A 17,534-nucleotide genomic window follows, 5' to 3' on the forward strand; every position below is an offset into this window, starting at 1 on the left:
TATTATGATTTGAAGACACTTGTGTAGATTAAAATGCATTGTCAAGTACTTGCGATTTCAATGTTATTTGTGAATAAATCAATCTGGATGAATAATGAAACATACTGCATGATATAAGTTATATTATCAATAATGCTTAATCCTAGAACTGTAGCAAGTAAAAGGTGCAGTTAAATTCTTACTATCAATAAATTACAATTTTTTAAACTTAAAATAATTCTCATTATTATTATCATATATCAAAACTATACTGTGCACCTAATATACAGGAGGTGAATGAATAATGGAAACACCAGATATGAAAGATGGCTGTATGACATATTTATGAGTATGTAGGTTATTTTTTTTATTTATTTATTTTTTTTTCGTTTTATGAAGTACTGTACTACCTACAGTACTTCACAGTACTGTAGGTAGTACAACTGTGAAGGGAAGAGATTAAAAAAAAAAAAAAAGATGTGAAGATGATAAAAATTGATGTTTATTTAGGGGTGATATAAAGGTACATGAAGAAAATGACCAACCTGTCTGAATTCTGAAGAGGTCAAAAATTGTTGGTGCATGTTTATCAGGAGTATCAGTGATTAAAAATGCTGATTTTTAATGTATATGCATCAAAAGTGATGTGTGTTTCCATACTTAGTGATGTGATTCACTAAGTATGGAAAAACAAAATCTAATTGGATAAACTGTGTCAGAAAATCGAAAAAGACTGAAAGAGACTGCCGGGTACTGAAAGGATTGTAGCCAGAAAATATAAAACTACTGCATCAAAAATAACAGCAAAACTTAATGTGCGTCTGAGTAATCCAGTTTCTAGCAAAACAGTTTGGCTCGGACTATATAAAGCTGAAATTTATAGCAGGGGCACTATTGCCAAGTCACTCAATACTGATGGTAATGATAGAAAGAGGATGTAATGGTGTAAAGAGCACAAAAACTGCACACCTAATGATTGGAAATGTCATATTTTCACACAAATCATCATTCAGCCTTTTTTCAACTTCAGTGAGAGTTTATATTTGGCAAATGCCAAAGAAGTGAATCATCCAGACTGTCTTGTGTCAATCATTAATCATCAGTGATTACCTTGATATTTTGGGTGACCAAGCTCATCTCACAGTGTCAACACTGTTTCCCACAAATGATGCCATGTTTCAAAATGTTAATACTCCAATACATAACACAGCCAGATGTGCCCAATCTTGGTTTGAGGAGCATGAAACCATGGCCTGCACAATCACTAAATTTAAACATTATTGAGCCTCTGTAGGCATATTTGGAAAGGAGAGTGAGAAGCAGATTTCCTCCACCTTCATCACTCAAGGGGTTTGAAATGTTCCTCCATAAATAATTGTCCAATATTCCTCTTAAGACAGTTCAAGATTTATTTGAATCTATTCCATGTAGAATATAAGCTGTATTAAAAGAAAAAGGTGATCCAACACCATATATTTAAGGCTTAAAAAAAAAACAAAAAAAAAAAAAACCCAATTATTTTACTCACATATTACAGAATAATTGTATTATATAAACCTAATAATTTTTGATGATTTTTTAAATTACAGGTATTTGGTAGTTTAAAAAATTACAAAACACACCAACAACTTTCATTAATTTAATGAAACCATTAAATCAAACCAGGCCAACCGGGCTAGCCAGGTGGGCAACCCAAAGGTCACGGGTTTGAATCCTGCCTCAGGCTTAGATCAGAGTAAAATGCAAAAACTTTGGGAGGCGCATTATGGCCACAGAAGCTGATGTGTCAACAACTAACAAAAAAAAAAAAACCAAACCAGAATGCTGCAAACTTATGGATAAAAATATCTTTAAAACATTGGCTTAAAATGAATCATAAATTACATTTTTTCTAAACTTAAAATAATTCTCATCTTTTACTATTAAATTTTCTTTAAATTTGGGGATCATAACTGAGAGAAAGTACTGATCAACATTTTGCATATCACTGAACCTCTCTTTTTATAAATATAATTAGAAATTTGTCAGGGGGATTCTCTCTTAAGAAGTTTTAATTTTTACGTATTCAATATAATATATTCCTAAACATAGGTTTAACTAATTAACAGGGATATTGAAATTTAACTAAAAAATATATTTATAGAAAACTTGGAGGACAAATGATTGTAATTAAAAAACATAAGCCTCTGGTTAATGAACAAGACTTCAGAATTACTACATAGAAGGTTGCCAAATTTTTGAGATGTCTGTTTTTGTTAACTTTTTATGTTAAACTGTTTTATGTTAACTTTTATCTTAATTTTGTATTTGGAAATAATGGCTATTTGCACAACTTTATTTTCCCTGCTCAAACAAGATAAAGATAAAAGGCAATAATTATGCAATAAAATATTTGAATATCTATTCTTGTACATATACATACACCCCATGATTTATCATATAAATCATGGTGTTTTTTAAAAATAAAGTTAAAAAAGATTGTCTTCCAAAATTTTAGGTGAAATTAAAAACAGAAGATACACATACCAGCAGTTTCTTACTTTGTCTGCAAAGACGTGCCCAATCAGACAAGACAGTTATTTTGAAGTGTAGTTAGTGAAACTATTCTGAAAATTTCCAACTTTTTCTTTTATATCTACAGTCACTACTGTGCTGTCACAAGAAACTCACGAGGTAGATTCTTTTTCCCCTTCTAACAACTAATTACATTTGCTTACAAAACCTGGCTACACTTTCCTAACTAGAAAACTAATGCTAAGTGACAGCCACACGTCTTTTTAGTAATCAGGCACATTTCTCTAGTAATTTAAAACCATTAAAAACTAGCAGATAATGCTGGAAGAACTTGCCTATATGAAGAGTGTGTGTTTTTAAAAATCTGCACAAAAATTTCATTTAAAAAGGTAAGATGATTACAAATTTAAAGCTGGCAAAACACTGAATTTTTTTTGGTTGCTTTTATATTTTTAAATCTGATTTAACTCATTACTTAAGACACACACATTTTTTTTTTTTTTTTTTTTAATTGTTTTTTCCCCACTTAAGAAATTCTACCACTACACAAGTAGAATTTTTGATATTCCTAAAAGAAATGATTATCTGAACCTTCACAGACACGACATTTTCAGTATAAAAGAAACAAGCTAAAAGAAAATATACTAAGAAGCAAAAATTAACAGTTATTATCACAATGGAAAAAAAAATTTTTTTGATATTAAAATTTTTTGTTTTTCCAAAATTAGTGATAATGGAAGATGGAGTGTAGAAAGTGCCATTCTTAAAATTCACTTGGAAAACCAAGTATAGAACCCAACCATATGGAGGGACACAAATACCAGCCTGGTATATAAAAGATATATGCAGATAATTGCAAGAATCGAGGCTTCTCGCTGTTAACAATATGGACAAATTTACAGAGAAAGTAGGAATTTTTTTCTTTTATTACTAGAATTTTTTAATCCCAGTCAATAAAATGCAGATCTAGTAACACTGTGCTTAACACCATTATTTAAAGACCATGTAGGTAGTAAGCATACTTTACACACAAAGTAATGAAGATGCAATTTAAAGAAATTAAAAAGGACGAAGCAAAACCTTTGTTTAACAAGGCCTTTGACATTTAATCAGAGAAGAGGTGGTGAGACTTTTCTCTGGCTGGACAATCGACGTTGAGCAAGCTTTGACTCACTGGGTGGAGAAAGGTTAAGTGGAAGAGAAGGGCTGGTGGATGGTGTGCTGTATGTCATGGACACACCAGAATCATCATCTGTAAAGTGCAAGATGCGATTAAACTCCATACTGAATGCCATCTGGTGGAGACAGAGACGTTTCATAGCATTAGCACTGTTGGTAAAAACTGCCAATTCTTTTGCACTCTGATTTCTAAGAGAGAAAGAAAAAAAAAGAGAAATAATCACACTTAAATTCTAGTTTTTCTGGTCGTATAGATAATTTTGTATAAATTTTAATTTACAATCAATACCAAATTAAAAAAATATATATATTTTACAGAGGGAGAGTGAGTGTAACAGTTATACGAGAATAAAATTATATAATTTCATAAACTTTGTTAAAGTTCTTTCCCCACACGGAAAGGATTACATCTTTTAATATTATACAGTAATATTAAAAGATGGTTAAAAATAATTTTTTTTATTGTTTTCAGATACTGAACAGATTCTGCAAGTACAGACTGCACATTATGAAATGCACACTCAACCACCAATATTTTCAAGTGTAACTAGCAGTCAGATATCTAACATCAGATATATTTCAATTTGTGTAAAGCAAATCAGGCTAAATTGTGCATATGTCACCCTGACAATGAAAAATCCAATTATAATTATCAATATTTTCAAGCTATACACCTGATATACTACCATATGCACCACCTATAGAAACTAACATTTATTATCAAAATTGATAACTTTCAGAAACCAGTATCTAGAAAACCCTAATACAGATTAATGTTTTCACTCAGAGAACTTCTAAATTAGCATTGGCATTAGTAGACGCATACAATGCAAGAAAGCAAGCTTATGCCAAAAAAAAAAAAAAAAAAAACTTCCCATTTCACCCCTCCAGTTGTTCCAAATGCCTGTCCAGCTCAGCCTTAAATTTATTTAGGCTGGCTTCCACAACAAAAGATGGGAACCTGTTCCACCAATCAACCATCCGCTGGCTAAAGGTAAATTTCTGCACATCTATTCTACAACTATCTTTCCTCAATTTGAAACTGTGTCCGCTTTCTTAGTTTGAGCTAGAGGAAGAATCCCATCAGCATTCAGCTTGCTGAATGCTGATGAGATTCTTCAAGCCCATTCAAGGCCTTATTACACCTCAATTAGATCACTTCGCAGGTGCCTGCACTCCAGGCACTGAAATTTGCAGAACTTAAGCCTTTCTTGGTAAGAGAACCTCTTTGTTCTACTCACCAATCTTGTTGCCCTTCTTTGTACTCTTTCTTGCAACTCTACATCCTGTACACAGTACCAAAGGTGGGGCCTGACCATTGCCTTGTATAATGGGATAATCACCTCCATCTCTGCTAGCAAAATTCCTATACAGGCATACCTCGGTTAACGTTACCTCTGATAACGAAGCTTCGATATAACGAAGTCCGCAATTTCAAGCCCCATTTAACATAAAAAAAAAAAATATTCCAGTTTAATCGCCTGAAATCTAAACAAACTGACGAAATTACGGAAACCTTTTGGGCTTCTCGTGGTTGGTTCGAGAAATTTAAAAAACGGGCCAGGGTTCATAGTGTAAAATTAACAGGAGAAGCCGCAAATAAGTTTTCAGAAAAACTAAAGGAAATAATTGAACGTGAAAATTTTCCACCAAATTTGGTGTTCAGTGTTGACGAAAGCGGTATGTTCTGGAAATGGCTACCAACAAAAAGTTTCATTTCTATTGAAGAAAAACCAGCTGCTGGGTTCAAAGCAGCCAAAGACCGTTTAATGTTACTCTTTCGATCAAATACCTCTGGCGATTATAAATTAAAATTGTTATTAGTTTACCATTCAGAAAATCCGAGGGCATTAAAAGGTAACATAAAAATGAATTTACCTGTAATATGGAAAGCAAACAGAAAGGCGTGGGTTACCAAGGAGTTATTTACTGATTGGTTTGTTAATCACTTTTGTCCTGAAGTAAAACGGTATTGTCAAAAAAACAACTTTGAAGAAAAAGCTCTTTTGTTGTTAGACAATGCTCCGGGACATCCTACTGATCTTAACACGTTGGACACATGCATTCCTGTCAAAGTTGTGTTTCTTCCAGCAAACACAACTTCTCTGATTCAACCATTGGATCAGGGAGTGATAGCATCATTTAAAGCTTATTATCTGCGTCGAACATTAAGCAATTTAACTGAACTAGAGGATAAAGAGGAAATGACAGTTAAAACTTTTTGGAAAACCTACACCATTAAAAAGGCAATTGAAAACATTGATAGTTCTTGGAAAGAAGTCACTAAGAAATGCTTAAATGGAGTTTGGCACAAAATATGGCCAGAAGTTGTACTAGAAGAAGAAAATAGCATCCAAGAAATTAGAAATGAAGTTATCCAGATGGCTCAATCAATAGGTTTCGAAAATGTCGATGAAGAGGATGTTAGAAATTTATTGAATGCAGAAGATGATGGTTTTTCAGTGGAAGATTTAGAAAACCTTGTTGGCGACGAAGACAAAGATAATGAAGATGAAGTTAAAGAAGTTCCTGCCGAAAAAGTGTTAACAAAGATTTAAAAAGCTGCTTAAATGACATTGAAAACGTTTAAATTTTTTTAGTGAAAATGATCCTGATTTAGGAAGAAGTTTTATTGTTAAGCGATCAGTGTTAAATGCAATAACTCCGTATAGGCAATTGTTAAATGAAAGAGAAAAAAAGCATAAGCAATCAACTTTAGACTCATATTTTAAAATGTGATTTCACTTTGTAAGTTGAATGTTTATTTAATAAAACTTTTCTTTGTTCGAAAAAAAAAAGCTTTTCATTTTCTTTACGTAGGAACGTATCCCTATTCTGGCCATAGTATTTTTACCTCTGAAAACGAAGTTTCGCTTAACGAAGTAATTTCGTGGAACGCATCCTATTCGTTATTCGAGGTATGCCTGTATATCATTAACAAGACTCCATGACCTGCCCTGGCAGCCCATCTGCACTGCTCAGAAAACTTCACATTTGACTGCACAATTACTCCCAGGTCTTTTTCACTTTCCACTTCCCTGAGTGTAGTACCACACAGTTGGTACATTTCTCTTCGGTTATTGCTACCCATATGCAGTACTTTGAATTTGTCAATGTTAAACTTCAGTTGCCACTTCTCAGCCCATTTTCCCAACTTATCTAGATCCAGTTGGAGTAGCATACTGTCTTTACCAACCCTGTCAGCCTTTGTATCATCTGCAAACTTGGACATTAAACCCGATATACCTTCATCAATGTCATTGATAAATATACAAAACAATAATGAGCCCAACACCGAAACCTGGGGAACTCCACTAATAACATCTGTCAATGAAGAGCAATGTCCACTGATTACCACACTCTGTTGTCTCCCACTCAACCATCCCTTTATCCATTGTAGCAACTTACCCTTAATGCCATACCTCTCCAATTTGTACAGCAGTCTTTCATGTGCAACAGTATCAAAAGCTTTCCTGAAATTCAAGTACAGTAAACCCCTGCTATTCGCGGGGGTTACGTTCCTGAGAAATGTCGCGAATACCGAAAACGCGAATACTGAGTTATGGCTCCCATAGTAATAAAGGGGTTCCGTTCCAAAGTATGAAATATATAAGAAAAACTAGTCAAAAATTTTGTCTATGTATGTATTATATGTACCTTCATAATATGACTATGTACATAGACAGTACATAGTGAAATGCAAGCATATGGCATCGAAATGAAAATAAGAAACAATTTAATATTAAATGTAATATTTATTAGAAATTTCAAACCAGCGCCTTTGCTAGCAAAAAAAAACGTCCCGCCAGTGCTATCACCAGTTTCGCTAAAGTGTTGATAAAGGAGTTTTGCCTTTTCGCGAATGATGAGTGAACTTAACGGAATTTTATTTCGAGTTCGGTCTTCTATCCACAGATTTAAAGCCTTTTCCATTTTTTCTAATTTAACATCACAAGTTACAGAGCAAATTTTTGAAGCAATTAGCGCGTTTTCATGGACACTACGGCGGATTTTTTCTTCCGATTTCTTGATTGATCGTACCGTTGACTCATTGATTTTATAATGTTTTTCCACTGAGGAGACACTTTCACCATTAGAAATTTTGTCTAATAACTCAATTTTATTCGCTAATGTTATCACCTTCTTTGATATTTTCACATTTCTCTTTTTATTCGTAGCCATATTTTTGTAGGGGTTAGAAAGAACTTGTCCACAATAAAGTCACTTTCTTCCTTTAACACACTCGAAAAACTCTGTTTTACACTGCAAAACGGTAGATTTATCACTTTTGGAAGCATATCAATTTATAAATTGATAAATTTATTGTTTATAAGCATATAAATTAAAAGTAAACGACGAAACCTTCCATGACTAACACATACTGAACAAGGATTACCGAGAAACATCCACGCTCGCGATTTTTTCACCCCTCTCCCCACCCACTGAGCGCTGTTTTGACCGGGAAAGATAATTTTAGCCGCGCCCATGTTTTTTATGGCGGAAAATATTCACGGCGCTTTAAAATTCACATTTTTTTAGGTTTCATTTTATATTAAATCGGCGATCGCGAATACGCGAAACCGCGAATACAGATACCGCGAATAGCGGGGGTTTGCTGTATATGATATCAAAATTATTTTTGGCATTAAGTTCCTTTGTGACCACGTCATAGTATCAAATCAAATTGGTCAGACAAGACTTTAACAAACCCATGCTGTGTCTTAACTATTACTGCAGTCTTGTCTAGATGATCCTGCAATGCTTCTTTAACCAGTGATTCCATTATTTTCCCTGGAACACAAGTTAAACTACAGGTCTGTAGTTACTTGTGTCACCTTTTGAACATCCTTTGTAAATTGGTGATACATTTGCACACCTCCAGTCAATGGGGAACTCCCCTAAGTCCAAGGAAGCTCTCATAATTATAGCTAAGGGTTTGCTTACTTTCTTTGCTGCCTCCTTTAATATAACTGGATAGATCGTATCCACCCCAGGTGCCTTCCTTATGTTTAACTTCAACAATTTCTCCTCCACTTTGCTCTCAGTTATTACAAAAAATCACTTAGCTCCCTGTTAGCGTTTGATAAACTTCTGGTACTCCCCTCAATGAATAACTCCTCATGTGTGAATGTAGATGCAAAATACTCATTCTGTTTATCAGCTACCTGAGCATGACCACCAATAGTCAATCCATCTATGTTAAGTGGTCCAATCTGATTCATCTCTTTCCTTCTAGAGTTTACATAAGTAAAGAACTCTGCTGTTTTTCTTTGCATCCTTTGCTAAAGATTTCTCATAATCTGCCTTCACCTGCCTAACCTCCTTTGTGACTTGATTACAGATTATTTTATATCTGCCATAGGCTTCAGTGTCACCTGATAGGTAATATGCATCCCATACATTTTTCTTCTCTGCCACCAGCCTCATTAATTCATCTGACATCCATTTAGGCCTAAACCTTGAACTGTATTTCTTAGTTGGAATGAAAAGCCTAGTAGCCTCCAAAATTAAGTCCCTGAAGGCTTCCCATTTAGAATTCAACATTGGTAACATCATCAGTTGATCCCACTGTACAGAATTAAAAAAAAAACTGTCTGAGAACTCTGTAGTCACCTTTACGAAAGCAAAAGCCCTTCCCTTTAGCCTTGATGACAGTTACATCTTTAAGTAATTCCCACATCAGTACATTAGGAAGGGGCCAGACAGGTACTCTGTCTGGCCCCTTCCTAAGCACCAACAATTGACGCTCCCAAGCGAACATAGGCCCATCGCTTGCACCTCTGTATTGCTAAAAATTCTGGAGAAAGCATTGCTACCGTCTGTCACCCATCAAATTCTCTGTGACAGTCCTCAGCAAATACACTATGGGATATCAGGAAGGTCAACTATAACTAACCTTGCAACAACTACTCTGCACATCTTAGATGCCTTTGAACAAAGACAGGAATTGTCAGTTATATATCTTGACATCCATTCCGCATTTGATGCCATCTATATACCTCATCTCCTACGTCTCTTAGAAAACTACTTCAATTTTCGCGGCGATGTTCTCTGGTTCCTAGAATCTCTCCTATCGAAGAGGACCCTTGTTCTAAAGATCGGAACAAAGACCTTCACGCGTCACATAACTGCCGGTGTACCTCAAGGGGGGGGGGTCCTGTCTGGCATTCTCTTCTCAGCAATCATGGTGCCATTTGTGACCAATAAGTGCAATTGGATCACATATGCTGACGATGTCAAGCTCCTTACTAGAATATCGCCATCCAACTCGGCAGCCGAAATCACTCAGCAAATCACTAGCAAACTGCAGGACATGGCTGACTACCTCAATACCTTCAACCTCCAAATCAACCCCCTAAAATCGGCACAAACAAATAACTTATTCTCTAAAGGACAGCCCAACAACGTTGGAGCCTATGCTTAACGGCTCCTCAGTTCCAAGTGTTCAAACACACAAAGATCTGGGGGTCGTCTTCGACTCCAAACTATCTTTCAACGATCACATAAACCTCATACAGTCGAGGCTGAATTCACTATGCTGGGTCGCCAAACAACAGCTGCTCCACACCACCGACCCACAACTGGTAAAAAGATACATCGTATCAATCCTTTACCCGACAATACTGTATGCTTCAGAGATATAGGCATCGGCCGCCAAATCCAACATTAAAAGAATATTTTCTGCCGAATTCTGGCTTCTAAAATGGGCCAACAGCAAACTCCACCTTCCCCCAGCTCTCAGATCAACGCAGTTAGCAGAAGCTCTTCACCTACGCAGGCTCCGGTCCTACATCGGAGAAAGAAGGCTGCTGTTCACCATCAAGATGGCCACCGGTAAAATTACAGAGCCGAACTTCTGGGATCACTACTCTTGGCGCATTCCTCCCCCTTATCTCCGGTCTTCAGCAGAGCTGCTAGCAAACCGTAACCAGCTAGTACTAACCGACAGATTCCTGCCAAAGCAAATGATGCCCTCACTGCAAGCCATCGACGGGGACCTCCAAGAAGTGGTCAATAATAAAAAATACAGGAAGGGTATCCTCGTCGAACTGAAAATGTAAAACTGTGCTTTGTTAATAATCTGATTTATCTTTTTTTCTCATGTGTATCTCTTTTGTAAATATGTTTTGTTAACCCCTGGCACCACCATGCCGTGACAGGACTAATTGTATGTCTATCATTGCTGCAATTAAAGATTCTATTCTATTCTATTGTGATCACTGTCACCCAGTGGTTCCTTTATCTGCAAATTCTTAATGCATCACTGCTGATTATCAGATCAAGAGTATTACTCCCTCTAGTTGCCTTCCGAAACATGCTGCTGTAGAAAACAATCATCCGATAAATCCATAAAAGTCTTGCTAGTGTGCGAGTGACCAATCCACAAGTTCCAGTCAATATCTGGAAAGTTAAAATCCCCCATTACAAGACATTCTGATTTACTGGACCACTCTTTATTTCTCTGCACAATTGCTCATTATACTCATCAGATTCCTATAACACACACACCTACTTTAATTTTTCCTTTCCCAGTGCTTATTTCACAAAAAGACTCGACACTGCATTGTCCACCAACATCAATTGGATGCCTTCCTTAGATTTTATGTGTTTCTTAACTATAGACTTCCTGTACACATTGTACTCCCCAAATTTCAATTCTGCACTTTTTATATCTGTGTGACACCACGTCTCTAATATCCCAAAAATATCTGCCTTTGATGTCTTCAAGCTCATCAAATTTATTAACTATACTCCTAACATTGGTGTAAATGCAAGTATACATGCACCTGTTCCTACTCTTGGTTACCCTAACACAGCCATGTATTTACTTGTTCCACTATGACTCCCAACAGTCCTGGAAATCTCCATTACCTTGCTTTCCGGGCTGCTGCTCATTCTAATCGAAGCAGTGCAAGAATCACTTTTGTCTCTGCCTGTGGCCACTGTTAACCTTTTAGTCTGTGTATCCCCCTAAGCCAGCAGTTTTCCGACTCACCTAACACTGTCTCAATAGCATCAGCAAATATTCTTGTGCCCTTTCTATTTAAATGCAGTCTCCTATCAACAAGCACAGACCAGGCTGAAAAAAATTCTACCCCCTTGAGCTTTGCACAATCTCTCCAGGTCTGAATTGATCGACAAGGCTCTCATCATATACTACCTCCTATCGTGTCTGGGCAGAATTGCAGACACTTTCACATTCAACCCTAACTCGCGACTTTTTTTCAACATTGACCTGTACTTGTTGAGTAAATCTGTAGATCTCTTACTCTTAATGTCATTAGTTCCAACGTGTACAATATCACCTTTTGTGTCCTTAAAAGATGATATCTGCTCTACAACGTCATCAACTTTGCCCCTGCCAGACATACCCTGGTCCTGTTCCACCTATCCTTCTTGCATAGTATATTCCCTGTCTCCCTGACAATAGTCACCAAGAATAACTAATTCCTAACACACACACACACACACACACGTGTGTGTGTGTGTGTGTGTGTGTGTGTGTGTTAGGAATGCTGAGCTTCTTCAGAGAGACCAAGATAGACTTCAGGAATGGTCAGAAAAATGGCAGCTATGATTTAATCCAACAAAGTGTAAGGTTACACCTGGGAAACAGTACTCCCAAAATAACTTATTCACTTGGTGGAGTTCAACTAAACCCAGTACTGGAGGAAAGGGACTTGGGTGTTACAATATGGTCAGACATGAAATTCTCTGAGCATTGTAAACAGGTTGCAAGGAAGGCCCATGGTGTCCTATCGATGATCTATCAAACTTTTGCAAGTAGAGATAGGGACGTGATAATCCCATTATATAAGGCTTATGTTAGACCGCACTTGGAATACTGTGTTCAAGTATGGAGACCGCACCTAAAGAAAGACATCGAGTTTCTTGAAAGGGTGCAAAGACGGGTAACTCGGCTGGTGAGATCTGCAAAAGGGCGTCCTTATGAAGAAAGACTTCGAATATGTGGGTTGCAGAGTTTGGAAACTAGATGCCTTAGAGGAGATTTGATTGAGATATTTAAGGCTCTGAGAGGCATCAGTAAAATGAATGAGGACGAAATTTTCAAGATTATAAATGATGCTAGAACTAGGGGACATAAATTCAAGTTACAGGGGAAATGTTTAGATTGGACTGCAGGAAGTTTTACTTTAGCCAGCGAGTTATAAATTACAGGAATAAGTTGCCTTCATGGGTGGTAGAGGCCAACAGTTTGGGGAAATTCAAGGGTCATCTGGATGGTGCCTTCGGGTAGGGGAGGCATGTGGGATGATAGGTTTAATTTCCTTTTTTTTATTAATTATTATTATTTATTTTTATTTTTTTTTGTTTTTATGATTGTTTTGTTCAGATATTTTTTTTATTATTTTTTTTTTTATTTTTGGCTGGTGCAGCATAAGCCATAGGCTTCCTTGCACCATGCGGCCATTACTAATACTAATACTAATATATATAAAATATTGATAAAAATAATAGAATTTCACTAGACATTACTGAACATCTAAGCAAGCAAGAAAAAGTATTGAATTATTAAACTGGATTATGGATCTGGGGCACTACTAGTTATAGCAGAAATACCCAGCAACCATAACAAAATATATACAATGTATTTTATCAGTGTATTGGGTATGGGTGCTGACCCGTCAAGTGTAATTACAATGGAAAAAAATTGATGTATATGTACATCATAGCCAACCAGACAGAGACCAAAAGGAAGGAATAAATTCAAACATAAATAAAAATATAAATAAATAAAGTTTACTTTACTTTACACCACAAACCTTTTACTGTTCTTTCCATTCTGCCCCTGTTGAGAATGGACTGCACAGGGAGCCCACCTCCTCTGTTCCTTTTATTTCCTATTTCCTGGTGGATAGTCTTCCTATTATCCACCACCTTTATTTTCATCTCCTTTTCTCCAACACTTCAACTATCACCCTCGTGCTCCCTTCCCAATAAAAAAAAAAAAAAAATTCCCTAGTTGTGTTCTTTTCTCCCTCCCCTCCTAGGACCCTCCCTGACAGGCTCAGGCACAGTCCAGGTTTTAACCCCACCAGAAACTATATCTATTCCCTACTGTACCAAACTGCCTCCTTGTGGCAGTGGAAGGGCTATGAGAGGTCCCAATAGGGGCTCGCAGCTAAATGCTAGAAGAATAACAGACCCAACACTACACTTACATACATTATCAAACGTAAGTAAGCGTTAGAATAAACCAACCTAACACTTACGTTATCTCTGGCCTTTACAGAGTTTGTACTGTGACAGAGAGTATACAAATGCAGAGTTGAGACCTATAGCGCCATCTGACAAGCAACATTATACAGTCCAGAATGACTGATTTGCATTATGATGATTTATGCACTCACTGGGTATAATAAATTTGAAAGATGATATTCTTTTAATACAATACATTTGCAAGAGTTACTGGCACCTACCAGTGGTACTCTGGGTTCTGTGATCAATTAACTCATAATTAATATTCATAAAAATTCATGAATATACAAAGATAACTACCTGCGAATAAAATTTGGAGTCTCCAAAGGTACCAAAGGACCACCATGTGCAATCCAAGGATGTTCCAACACCATGGCAGCCGTGTACCTCTGACTGGCATCTTTCACAAGCAGGTGACGAATAAGACTTTTAGCATCTTCTGAAATGTAGTTCCATTCCCTTTCAGGGAATGTATACATGCCTTCCTGAATGCTAGTGAAGAGGATATCCTAGAATTGATCAAAAATAATAAAGTTACAAGACAAAAATAAACACTGTATTAGAATACATTACATTATATATATACAATTACTTCTGGAAACCAATCTATTATTCAGCAGATGAGCTGCACAGGCAGCTGTTTACATAAAATTATTTTTTTGTTCTTCCAGGCATAATATTAAATAACATATTATTAGTAAATTAATAAGAGGAGTTTACCTCAATATAGTACGTGGAACACTTCCGTATGATACCCTCCAGAAATTAAAACGGAAAAAACGAAAAAAATCGACAACTTACCGGTACATTAAAGTAAAATATAAATAATTAAATAATCAATTTAACACAATTCAAAATCAATTCAAAACAATTAAAATTCAAATTAACGCAATTAAAAGAATCTAACGAAAATATTCAAAACGATTTTCCTTCCTGAAGCTGACAATGCTTTTCGACCGACTGTCGTGATCACAGGAATGAAAATTACCGAATCCGGCTAAACCTGCACCTTAAATAGTGATTATGTGTCTTCGCGCATGCGCGTAAAGGTCCACGCATCGGAGATCAAATATGGCCGCCGAACATTAACAGAATTCTCGTGTAATTTAATTTCAACGGTTTCTGCAATTAATAGTCGCGTATAATTACGTTGAACGTTAAGTATTTTGGCCTCGTTAAATAAAAAAGTATGTTTTTCGTTAATGGCATGAAAGGCTAATTCTGACGCTGCTGAACGAGAAGCACGAACTGAGGCTTCGTGTTGATTTACACGGATATTAAGAGAAAACCGCGTCGAACCCTGATAAGACGAGTCGCAATCACCGCAAGAAATGTTGTATACTAGATCATTAATTTGTGTTGCGAACGCCGAAAGAACCGAGCGATTGTTCAGTATAGTGTGTAACTTCCGTATAGGCCTAGCTATAATTTTAAATTCGGTATCTTTAAAGAATCTGTTAAGCTGTTTGTGCCACTGTTCAACATATGGGACAGAAATAAAGTATTTTTTGATATTACTATTGTTGATTGGTGCAGTATTTTGTATCTTATCCTTAGCTTGTACCCTAATTCGATTTATTGTGTTAATGGGATAACCCCTGTTCAAGAATCTGCTAGTTAATATTTGTATTTCTGAGTCTAAAGCAGAATCCGTCGTTGAATATTTATAGGCATTTAGAAATTGATTAAAGATAATCGATCTTTTGTAGGTGAACGGGTGGTAGCTATTATAATGTAGAAGCATGCCGGTGTTTGTGGGTTTTCGATAGATGCTAAATTGTATTTTGTTCGAGTCCCGGGTAAGCGTGAAATTTAGAAAGTTTAATGACTTAGTATCCGTATCTTCCCTTTCCAATGTAAATTTGAGTCTAGAATGAATATTATTGAACGAATGTAAAATGTCTTGGATAGTACTACTATCGGTAATAACTAGAACATCGTCTAAATACCTCCCATAGTATGTGATACGGGGACGAAAAGGTGTCAAATGTATCTGCTCAATCGTTGAGAGATAGATCTCTGACATTAAGCCACTCAGGCTCAAACCCATTGGTAATCCAAAAATTTGTTTGTACACCTTGTCTCGAAAGGTGATGTAGTTAGCCTCAACTAATAGTTTAATTAAGTGAAAAATCTCCTTTATAGGCAGCTTCGTATAATTAATCGGTGTCGAGTTTATTTAACATATCCCAAATAATATCTAATGTGTATTCAACGTTTACATTCGTATATAATGAGGTAACATCTAATGAGAATAAATTGTCATTGTCGCCGAGTCTACAGTCTTTAAGATTATTAAATAATGTATCGTAATTCTTAATTCCAAATTGTATAACCTGTCTAAAAGGTTTTATAATGTTATATACATGTGTGGCTAAGGCTGAAAATGCCGAGTTCCTGTAATGACTTAGTATCCGTATTATTCGTTCAATAATATTCATTCTAGACTCAAATTTACATTGGAAAGGGAAGATACGGATACTAAGTCATTAAACTTTCTAAATTTCACGCTTACCCGGGACTCGAACAAAATACAATTTAGCATCTATCGAAAACCCACAAACACCGGCATGCTTCTACATTATAATAGCTACCACCCGTTCACCTACAAAAGATCGATTATCTTTAATCAATTTCTAAATGCCTATAAATATTCAACGACGGATTCTGCTTTAGACTCAGAAATACAAATATTAACTAGCAGATTCTTGAACAGGGGTTATCACATTAACACAATAAATCGAATTAGGGTACAAGCTAAGGATAAGATACAAAATACTGCACCAATCAACAATAGTAATATCAAAAAATACTTTATTTCTGTCCCATATGTTGAACAGTGGCACAAACAGCTTAACAGATTCTTTAAAGATACCGAATTTAAAATTATAGCTAGGCCTATACGGAAGTTACACACTATACTGAACAATCGCTCGGTTCTTTCGGCGTTCGCAACACAAATTAATGATCTAGTATACAACATTTCTTGCGGTGATTGCGACTCGTCTTATCAGGGTTCGACGCGGTTTTCTCTTAATATCCGTGTAAATCAACACGAAGCCTCAGTTCGTGCTTCTCGTTCAGCAGCGTCAGAATTAGCCTTTCATGCCATTAACGAAAAACATACTTTTTTATTTAACGAGGCCAAAATACTTAACGTTCAACGTAATTATACGCGACTATTAATTGCAGAAACCGTTGAAATTAAATTACACGAGAATTCTGTTAATGTTCGGCGGCCATATTTGATCTCCGATGCGTGGACCTTTACGCGCATGCGCGAAGACACATAATCACTATTTAAGGTGCAGGTTTAGCCGGATTCGGTAATTTTCATTCCTGTGATCACGACAGTCGGTCGAAAAGCATTGTCAGCTTCAGGAAGGAAAATCGTTTTGAATATTTTCGTTAGATTCTTTTAATTGCGTTAATTTGAATTTTAATTGTTTTGAATTGATTTTGAATTGTGTTAAATTGATTATTTAATTATTTATATTTTACTTTAATTATTTATATTTTACTTTAATGTACCGGTAAGTTGTCGATTTTTTTCGTTTTTTCCGTTTTAATTTCTGGAGGGTATCATACGGAAGTGTTCCACGTACTATATTGAGGTAAACTCCTCTTATTAATTTACTAAT

General features: G+C 36.0%; 1 protein-coding gene across 1 annotated transcript in view; it reads right to left on the reverse strand.

Moving 5' to 3' along the window:
* Positions 1-3,012: 3,012 nt before the first annotated feature.
* Positions 3,013-17,534, reverse strand: part of LOC150086320 (MAP kinase-interacting serine/threonine-protein kinase 1-like) — a 164,470-nt gene continuing 149,948 nt past the window's right edge. The window contains exons 11-12 of the mRNA XM_090374490.1: positions 14,194-14,402; positions 3,013-3,861 (exon numbers count right to left, since the gene is read on the reverse strand). Coding sequence (XP_090230616.1) covers positions 3,603-3,861; positions 14,194-14,402 — 468 coding nt within the window. The 3' untranslated portion in view covers positions 3,013-3,602. The remainder of the gene's footprint in view (positions 3,862-14,193; positions 14,403-17,534) is intronic.

The sequence above is a fragment of the Mastigoproctus giganteus genome, chromosome 5 (genome assembly GCF_048544385.1).
Source record: "Mastigoproctus giganteus isolate SK-2022 chromosome 5, ASM4854438v1, whole genome shotgun sequence".
In the NCBI taxonomy this organism is placed as follows: Eukaryota; Metazoa; Arthropoda; class Arachnida; order Uropygi; family Thelyphonidae; genus Mastigoproctus; species Mastigoproctus giganteus.